Genomic DNA, 10,090 nt, shown 5'->3' with positions numbered 1-10,090 from the left:
TTGCTGTTTCTACGTTCACTCACGACTCCACCTACCTGGGTAACAAAGCAGAGGTCTGACAGTCCCCACTTCAACAGCGGCTGATCCAGCAAGAGGAAGAGCTTCTGGAGAGGGTCGCACAAGAACGTGAACGCACTCAACACGACTTGACTAACTGTACAGTGGTTAGGATGTTAAATATTCTCTTTTATATTTTACCACCATTAAAAAACATGTGTAGTAGCTCCAGATTTCATAATCATATGACCCCTGAGCTATAGAAACAGTAATACTCTATAGGATGCTTTTATACTCTTCAGTCCTCTGGCCTTTTGGTCATGGCCTGGGGACTAAAAGTACAATTCTACACATGCACTCTCCAGTAGGTAACAATGTGAGTTTGCAAAATGAATTTTATCTTTGGACTTGCAGCCTAATGTTTTTTTTTACTACAAAGCACTCAGTTTGCTCAATTCTAAGATGTGGAATAAAACAAAAGCTATTTAATATGTTGATAATTTCACTTTTCTGTTATAATAAAACCTCAAGTGTCATTACAATATAGTTTTTACTGAGATAATCCCCTGAACCAGAACTGGAGGTGAGAGGTCATTCCTACTCTTAATGAGAAAATTAAATAAGACTTCAGTGATGTTTAACTAGAACTTTACAGAGAAGAGCTTTTGTTAAGAGTTTTGCCCTCATTTACATGGAGATAAAATTTCCTTTTTGGTTAGGTGTCTTCCCCTCACTTACCTATAAAAAGTCAAAATGAAATTTTCACTCTGGGTGGGGTGGGCGGGGAGGAAGGCATAACAAAATAGTAGGTCTCAGTTGAATTAGTTTGGGGGAACCTCATTTTGGTTCCATGAACTGCGTCAGTAAAAGCTATATTGTAATGACACTTGAGGTCTTAATGTAGCAGAAAAGTGAAATTAGAGATATATAAAAGTGAAATTATAGTAACTGCCTTTGTTTTTATTGTTTTTGATTCTCCACATGGGTTCTCTCAAACCTTTGTCAATGCGAACAAGAAGGAAGCGTGTGCTCAAGACTCTGTAAAGAAAAGACTTGTAAAAAGACAACACTTAACACAAAATTTGAATTAACTTTATTTTCCCTACAGTCAACAACTTTTCTGCATTGAATTTTAAAGCAACAAAGTAAGATAAAATCCTCCAAATGACAAGGTATCAGAAATCCAGATTCAGTTACACTTCATTTGTGAAAATGTTGGACCATTTTATTTGTCTGTAAAAGAACCATCATCTGGGTCAAAAATGAATTCTATAAATCAAAGAATATTCTACACTTTGGAAAAAGAAAATTGGCAGTAACATTCTCACTGTATATTGTAAATTACACTTTTCTTCATAAAAGGTACATACTATTCTGCACTTTTCCACCAAAATCAGTGGTGTAAGTTATGCTTGTTTATATCAAAAAAAAAAAAAAAAAAAAAAAAGGAAAGATATCCTGTGGCAGGAAAAACCCTTTCTCTTTTACTTTCACTAAACAGGAGAAAAATTTCAAGTCTATATAAAGTTGCCTATGAGCTGGAAAGTGAACATGTTCAATCTCCATTGACATTTTAGTGCATTTTTTGACAACTGTCACATTTTTAATAAAAGAAAATGCACATAGCATTAAAGAGTGTTTCATCAAATGCTTAAGGGATTAACAAATATGGAGCAAAGGACAAAAGTCATTGTGATGGATGAAACTTGTAAAAATGAGAGAAAGCCAGAATTTTACAAATCCTTTGTCATTTTGAAGAGTCACACAAAACGAACTCTGGATACCTGTCCACTTTAAGGGTTTCTTCCTTAACCTTTTGTATGTAAACACAGTGCTCACCTCAGGAGTAGGACACCGAACCCCAGCCTGCTAACAAGCAACATTGTGTGTGTTGCCATGATTGCCAAAGGATATAAATTTAGCCCTTGAATGAACCATGTATGGTATCTGCTCTGTAAGTACCTGGTGAAAACAACTGCTAACAGCAGCAATAATGTTTCAACATTAAAAAACAAAACAAAACAACAACTACTTGAATCAATGAGTTAGAGGTCCATCTTTAAAACAGCAGCTTCTTCTCAGAGCAAACAGTAAGCAATAGAAAATGCACATTTGATGAAACATTCTTTGCACTGGAGAAACATGAAAATAAATATAGTTCAAGGAAGTACTCTTCTCATACCTCTTTCTCAGACCTGTACTAGTTTTACTGGTTCAAGAAGCTTGCATCACATTTTGTCATTTGTATTTTACATATTGCTATCTGGGTCATTCAAATAAAATGCAGGTCTTGTAAAAGAATAAAAAAACCTTGACAAGTACGCATGTGCCAGGGACCAAATTAGAGGGTTCTTTGGTGCGAATTGTCCAAATTTTCAGATTTGAAGGATAATATGTACCAATAAAAAAAAAAATCTGCTGTTAAGACATTTACAGCAGTGCTCTGTCTTGCTTCACATTACAAATCAAAAACAGCTGTTCTCAATAAGCCAATTTTATTTTTTAAATCAGGTGTTGCCAGAGTTTTGGTTGTTAACCTGGACCAGTGATGGTTCTGTACCCTCCGCTGCTGTGAAACACGACATGAGCTAAAGGCAAAGACCGGTTCTCACAAAGACATCTGCTTCAAGTTAGGAACCAGAACAGTGTTTTTAAAGAGTCTTCTTAGATATTTTCTTGCCTTTCTTAAAAACTAGCTTATTTTTAATGTAGCCACGCTTCCTTTTCGCAGTCTGAAAAGAAAACAGAATACCTGGTGTTAGTGCAGGTTTCTTTTGGATTAAAAATACGGATACACACATGGTCTACTGCAGAGTGGTGAAGACTGTCTTAATAAGCACTCAGCTCTTCCTGGGTCCGGTCTCCCTGAACTGTCAACAAGCACTCCCCACTGCTCTACACCAAGGATGTGGAGGTCCAGGATGAGCTGGACAAGGTCCTCAGCTTTATGAGGAAAGACCACCACAGTGCTCCTCCAAAGCCTGTCATATGTCTTTGTCATCAAGTGAATGGACCCCGACCTGCCTTCTCAACCACGAAATGCTTAGCTATAATGACTCACATTTCTAAGCATGCTAGAGTATGCCTAGACTAAGGATTCAGCAACTGTTTCTGGTGCTCCTGATTTAGGCTCCAAGAATTAGCTATGTCAGAAATCCTAATTAACTTGGTAACTTCTGGAGCCCAATTCTCTTATCTGTAAAAGGATGACCTATACCTATCCACAAAAATAAAAGAGAATAAAGTTACCTGGCACATTCTTCAGCACTTAAATATTCAAAATGAAACAAAAGGCAAACACCAAGGGAAAAAAAACAAAACTGTAACATCCTTTGAGTTTCATACATCTTTAAAAAAAAATACTGTCAAACTGATGTCTGTGGTGTAAGAAACAAATTACTGCAAAAATGTTTGCTATCTTAGAGTCTCACAAGATAAATCATATAAGACATGTGTCTGACAAATCTGACATTTTCATAGACACTGAAAAAAGGCAACACTTTTTATCGTAATTCAATTCAACAAGTAATTCAATGCATCATCAAAGTACTGGGTTAGCAGTAGGTGAAGACTCAAGAGACTGATCCCTCAATTCAATTCTCATATTTAAATATAACTATGGAGGTAGTTTCAGAAACTTTGGTAGCTCAGGTGGTAAAGAATCCGCCTGCAATGTGGGAGACCCGGGTTCAATCCCTGGCTCAGGAAGATCCCCTGGAGAAGGGAATGACAACCTACTCCAGTTTCTTGCCTGGAAAATCCCCTGGACAGGAAAGCCTGGCAAACTTTAGTCCATGGGGTCACAAAAGAGTCGGACACAAGTGAGCGACTAACACTTTAATAGTCATTTAAAGTTTCCATTTACATATCATTCAGTTAATAGTTAGCACTTTTATAGGGTAAACTGAATTGGTATTCTGAGCATATTTGAAGTATATTTTAAGTAATACAAAGTGAAAGTGTTAGTTGTTCAGTCATGTCCGACTCTTTGCGACTGCCATTTCCTTCTCCAGGGGATCTTCCTGGCCCAGGGATCGGACCCTGGTCTCCTGCATTGGAGGCAGATCCTTTACCGACTAAGACACCAGGGAAGCCCCTTCAATGATTTAAAATAACTGATCTGGACAATGTAAACACAAGCATCTTTCAAGATTTAAGACTGAAATCAGTCTAACAACAACTAGTATTATTAAGGGTTGTACTTTAAAATACAATCTTCGTATTTCATCTGACTGTTCATTATTTTCCATCTCCCACAGAGGGCAAACCATATAAATACTCATTTTCAATAGTTTTTATAGCAAAGATTAGACCTATTTGGTTTAAGTGAGCTATAATGACTTCTAATAAAAGGCTTCATGTCTTATTAAGTATTACAAAAAGACTGCAATGGTCTCATCATCATAATTCTGCCTACAAGCTTTTTCGTGCCAATTATACTTAATAATTATCTAAAGATAAATTTTTTGAGGATTCAGGACTCAATTCAACTTGAGCTTTTTTTTAATTCAATGAATAATATAGTAACATTGTACTGAGACTGGAACGTGAAAATGCTATATAAATTTGCTTTAACCAAATGATCATGAATGAATCACAACTGCTACTGAGTGTTTGGCATTTTTACTTTCACAAAGGTTCAGAAACTGATGGCCACAGACACATCTTACTTTACAAACTAGTCTTTGTAATGGGAGTGGCACAAATTAAAGCCAGAATGTCTCTGAAAAATCTTGGCTCAGTTCACTGATAACCACTCTTTGCATGAAGAACTCTCCAGAAACAGCTGCTTCCTGCGGTAAGCTTAAGTGCTTAGTTTGTAAGGTTGGCACTTGATATCTACTTTGTATTTAAGCCTTGGTCTTTACAAATCTGGCAAATGAAAACCTATTAGCAATTTTCAGTAATTTTTCAGACAAACCGACCGATCTTGAGTTACTCTTTTATAGACCTGACTTCATTTGGTACCCACCTTCTTTGACAAATACTTCTGTTTGGGGAAAATGTTGGTTACTCGAGGTTTGTGGTCTAGTGTCTCCCTGTTATCAGGGGCTTTCACTTTATATATCCTTACAAGCCAGTGCTCTGATGTGAAGGCCTCCTCCAAATGCTTGAATTTAATGTCCTTGTTTCCAATCTCAGCATTACGTGTCCGATCAAAACCTGGAGGTGTACGGAAATCCAGCTGCAAAAGTGACATGAGTGGTGGATGTTAAACATACTGGGAAACATTCAGTATTAGAAGGGAGTGTTATCACCAGAGCACAACTCTCTCTTTTTAAACTAGGGAAACAGAATCAGAGTGATATACTGTTAACCAGTCCTCGTATGCTGCTAACCAGACAAGAAGAAATCAGCAAGAGAGAAACTCAATGCATAAGAATTAGAATGGACGAGGGGCCTGCAGGCACAAAAAACCCAAAACAGCAAAATGAAATCCATGAAAACCCTTCTTATAGGTTTTCAGAGCAAACACAGAAGGGCCTCCCTACCTGGACCTTGCACTACCAGGTTACTTTGCCAGCCTCAAAGTTCTTCATCTGGCAATTCTGCATGACTGGCTCCTTTCTATTCTCTGGTCTCAGCCCAAACACCATCACTTCAGGGAAATCTTTTCTTTAGATTGATGACTGAGAAGTCTCCTCCACTGATTGTTTTATTCTATAGTGTTTGTTGCTAAAATTTTTATTTTCAAAATTATCCGCATCCTCCACTAGGAGGTAAGGTGCACGACGACTTTACCTTATTCAGTGTGGCTCTCTCTCACCAGTGCTACTTGTGAAATCAGAGCACAAGTAAGCCTGATGCTAAACATCCTGAAAGTGGCAACTACAAAGGACGTTAAACCAAACCAAGGGAAGATTAACCAGGACGAGGAGAGACAAAAATGGAGGCAAGGGAGAGGATTTTAAGAAATTCTCGGAGTAGGTTTATGCTGTCACATAGAACCTAAGTGAATTCAATTTAAAAATAAGACCAGAAAACAAATCTCGTCCAATGAGGGAATAACTTATTACATATCTTACAACAGGAAAGTTATTATACTTCATGTCTTGAACATATTCTTGAGTAGGGAAACGCATCAAAATGAATGCATGCTAGATGCATGGCTTAGAACTCTCGATCAGACAGGAAAAACAAAGGTCCTTTAATGCTATTATTAGTGAATAGAGAAACTAATCTTTCACCAATTTTCTGGGGCAGCTAATTATTGTGCCCTTAGTGCTTATCTCTTAGCATAACATGAGTTTAGAGACCAGGCAGTTTGCCTTCAAAAGAAATCAAAACACTAACAAAAACTTAAACCTAGTAGTAAAATTATTATTTTTTAAAGCTACTTGTTTTAAAAAATTCCAAATGAATAATGCAGAAGCGTTATCTTGATCCGTGGTTTTTTCCTCTGCCTTCTAGTATCAACCAGAAAGCAGCATGGAACCAGAAAGTTTTCAATATAACCTTAGTATGAAGGTGTAACTTGGTATGACAGTCATGGAATATAAAAGTTAGGAAGAACAGTAGAGGCTACCAGGAGCCCCATTATATACAGATAAGGAAAAAACCAAGCCCAGGGAGAATGTGACTCATCCAAGGATTACATGATATGATAGAGCCCGATCTGGACCCCAGCTTGTGACAGTTGCTGTTCGTTCCTTTTGCCACAATGCTTCCCTGTCCATTCATTCCTTTCATTGACTAAATCTTTTGTAGCACATCATTCTAATTTTCTGGGAAACGCTGACCTAGAGAGTCCCAGCTATTTGAGGTAATGGAGAACAGGGAGAGAATAAATGTGTGAAGTGACTAAATAATCCAACCCTTTCATTTCCAGCTTTCCCTCACCAGGCAGTAGAGTAAGCTACTTAAGATCACACTGCTGCCCAACTGGAAGACCCCTCGCTGGGAGAGCAACGTTTTCCAAAAACATGAAGTCAAAAAAAAAAAAGCAGGATGGCAGGCAAGGGTTGGATTTAAGCCTCTATTAATTAACATTTTGGAAAGAAACCTCTGCTCTAAAAAATATTTCCTCATTTTTCACACAGAAGTTTCAGAAAGTAAATAGAGTAGAAAAAATTTTAGATGAGCACATTTTTCTTTAGAGCACAACCAAAATATTATCCTGCTTTTTAGAGTCAAACAAGACTATTGTTAAAATATTCCTGTGAATAAAGATTACAGAAAAAGTCTAGAATAAAGCTTATAAAATAAAGATTATAGAAAAAAACAAAGATTATAACTAACCTGCATTTCTCCAAATCTGTAGTATGACATTTTATACATAAGGCAATTCAACAAAGTAGGGGATCCTGCTTTGTCTACACGGAATTCTCCTTGTGAGGTGAAATAGTCACTTTCCTACAGGAAAGAATCCAGAAGTTTCTGTGTCAGTTTAATATAACATATTCACAACTACAGGTTCCCCTTTTCATTTCCCCGTAAGAGCTAGCTTTTGAGGTTATCTTCATAAAGCCGTATTTAGTTAAATCTCAAAAAAACACAGTATCAGAAGACAAATTTATAAATTTAATATGATCTCTTAAAAACCCACAAAACTATCATGGGTGTTTAATACTCAGTCCAGAAATTATTTATTAAAAGAAAAAAGTATCCAAGAAAACATAAAGAGAACAATAGTTTGCTGGATGAAGGAGAGCAATTAATTCTACCAGATTTTAAACCATGTTATAATAAAACCTCAATAATTAAAAAAAAAAAAAAAAAAAGGTACCAACACCATGAATTAATACTAGGTATGCTGACTCTCTCCAACTGTGTCCCCTTCCCCAGCCATTCATTATTCCTTTTCAGAGTTTTCCTAAATTTGTTTTATTTTTCCATATGAATGCCAAAACAATTTTTTTAGTTGGGAGGGGAACATTTAGAAAACTCTTGCAGCAATTTTTATTGTAAGCGCATCAAGTTTATAAATTAACCTCTGAGAGGGCCAATCTGATACTATTGACAGAAATTTCTTTTCTAGGAATTTATCCTACAGAGATACTAAAATGTGGGCAAAATGATGAGTGTAGAAAGTTACTTATTGCACCACCGTTTCAGATTAAAAAACTTGAAAAATCTTAATATCCATTAACAGGGACAGGTTAAATAAATCATAGTGCACACACGCAATGGAACACACTATACAGATGTAAAAAAACAGAAATGAAGAAGGATCCCCATATTTTAATATGTGAAGATCTCCATAGAATATTGTGAAGTAAAAAAATACAAGAACAATGTATATATTCTTTATTTTATTTTAAAACTTTACATAATTCTATTAGTTTTGATATATTTTCCTACTAGTTATCTGCTTCAATTAGAATAAGAAAATAACAAGAGATTACCATGGACTTTTTTCTTTTTCTTGGGGGGGGGATACACTTTTACTGTATGTCCCTATATATATTCATTTTGTGAACCATGTGAATGTGTAAATTACTTCCTCACAAAGCACAGAAAATTAGGATTTTTCTCTACACAAATGTTCAAAACATATCTCAATCTATCATGTCAAAATTTTAACACTGCTAAAAGCAAATCCACAAGTGAAAACTCACATACTTGGAAGATTAAGACCAATGTAAATACAAGGAAATACTATTAATGGTAGTTAAGAGATAATGTCGGGTAGTTAAGCATTTATGTTTAAACAGGAAATCTGGGGTTTTACTCAACTTTACCCCTGTCACACATAACACATTCCCATGTTTTCCCAAAAGGTCCTTTTATTCCGGATCAGCAGTGAATCCTACTCTCCTCTTTTATGCCTTCATCATGTAACCTCACTGCTGGGTGCCCATCCTCTCTGAGTGGGAGGATACAACACAGTCTACCTACAAAACAGGCTGGACATGACCTGATGAATAGAGACATGGATGTACCTACCACAGAAGGACCTCTGCCAAGAGGACAGAACTATTGTAGGGAAGGTACCCCAAGAAGAAAAGATTATAACATGAATGTCAGATGAGCCAAGGAAAGAAAACACAAACCAAGTTTCATGGGCTAGGGGAGAGTGACAGAGTGGAAAACGTTGCTAGCAGGACAAGAAGCCAGCAAAGGGAAGTATTAAAGGGTTGCATTCTGAGCTAAGTGGTTTTGATTTTGTACCAATGCTTTCCTATTTCAATCATCATTCTGATTATTCTAAACCAGTCATGAGGCTGAGGGTTCATCTATGTTACCAGAAAATCTCATAACAGTACTACAAGTGAATTATTCCTGGCATCTCTATTAGTTATCAACTGAAATGGCCCAATCACCACTGTTAACACTAGAACCTAGAACAAGACCTACCACTCGAACCATATAATGCTGACTGGTCGAAAAACAACTTGCCCAAAGCACCAAGCTGACAGCGGCAGGGTTTAGTTGCAACTCTTATCTGTCTGCCTTTTTTTTTCCGAGGCTCCTTTCCTTAAACTAATGGAGGCTTAAAAAAAAAAAAAAAAAAGCTGTAAAGTAACATGATCAATGTCATGTTAAAATTGGGAGAGGAAACAGACAAAGGCAAAGACAGCAATTTGAAGGCTACTGTCCTATTTCAGGTTTATGAGCACTGGGGTCAATACCAGAGTGGAAGCAACAAAAATGGAAGGAAAGGGCAAATGTGAGAGGCTGTAGGAGTAAAAGCAAGAATCTTGAGAAGAAATTGTTTCCTAGAGGAGAATGGGAGTACCAGATTTCAAAAGTTTTAAACCTGGGAAAATGCTTATGCTGGCTTTAGTAAACAGTACAGTGAGGGACTGCTCTGGAGACAGGATGATGATAACAAATACAACGCAGTCAGAAAGGGAAGAGGGTTACCTGCACTCTGGGAATGGTCCTTCACACACCAACAAGAACCTAGTTTCTTACCCGAATATCTTTTGGATGTTCCCCTTCAGCTATCCTAACCATCCAGAGAAACTTGTTGATGTCATCACCAGAATAGCCAATAACCCCTCCAAAAATAATCAAAACATAATCTACGTCCAGACTCCTCATGATTTTATAGGCTGCTGTTTCATTTGAAGACATAGCTTTTCCCACCTAAAGAATAAAAAAGTGAGAATGTGTGTTCTTAGTCCCAAAATAACACTAAAACATGAAT

General features: G+C 36.8%; 1 protein-coding gene across 1 annotated transcript in view; it reads right to left on the bottom strand.

Moving 5' to 3' along the window:
- Positions 1 to 1,409: 1,409 nt before the first annotated feature.
- STT3B (STT3 oligosaccharyltransferase complex catalytic subunit B) overlaps positions 1,410 to 10,090 on the bottom strand; it is a 102,891-nt gene continuing 94,210 nt past the window's right edge. The window contains exons 13-16 of the mRNA XM_070359884.1: positions 9,856 to 10,029; positions 7,237 to 7,350; positions 4,970 to 5,182; positions 1,410 to 2,729 (exon numbers count right to left, since the gene is read on the bottom strand). Of these exons, the coding sequence (XP_070215985.1) occupies positions 2,649 to 2,729; positions 4,970 to 5,182; positions 7,237 to 7,350; positions 9,856 to 10,029 (582 nt within the window). The 3' untranslated portion in view covers positions 1,410 to 2,648. The remainder of the gene's footprint in view (positions 2,730 to 4,969; positions 5,183 to 7,236; positions 7,351 to 9,855; positions 10,030 to 10,090) is intronic.

The sequence above is a fragment of the Bos mutus genome, chromosome 22 (assembly GCF_027580195.1).
Source record: "Bos mutus isolate GX-2022 chromosome 22, NWIPB_WYAK_1.1, whole genome shotgun sequence".
In the NCBI taxonomy this organism is placed as follows: Eukaryota; Metazoa; Chordata; class Mammalia; order Artiodactyla; family Bovidae; genus Bos; species Bos mutus.
The sequence above is the reverse complement of the archived record's forward strand: the minus strand, read 5'-3'. Positions and strand labels throughout refer to the sequence as shown.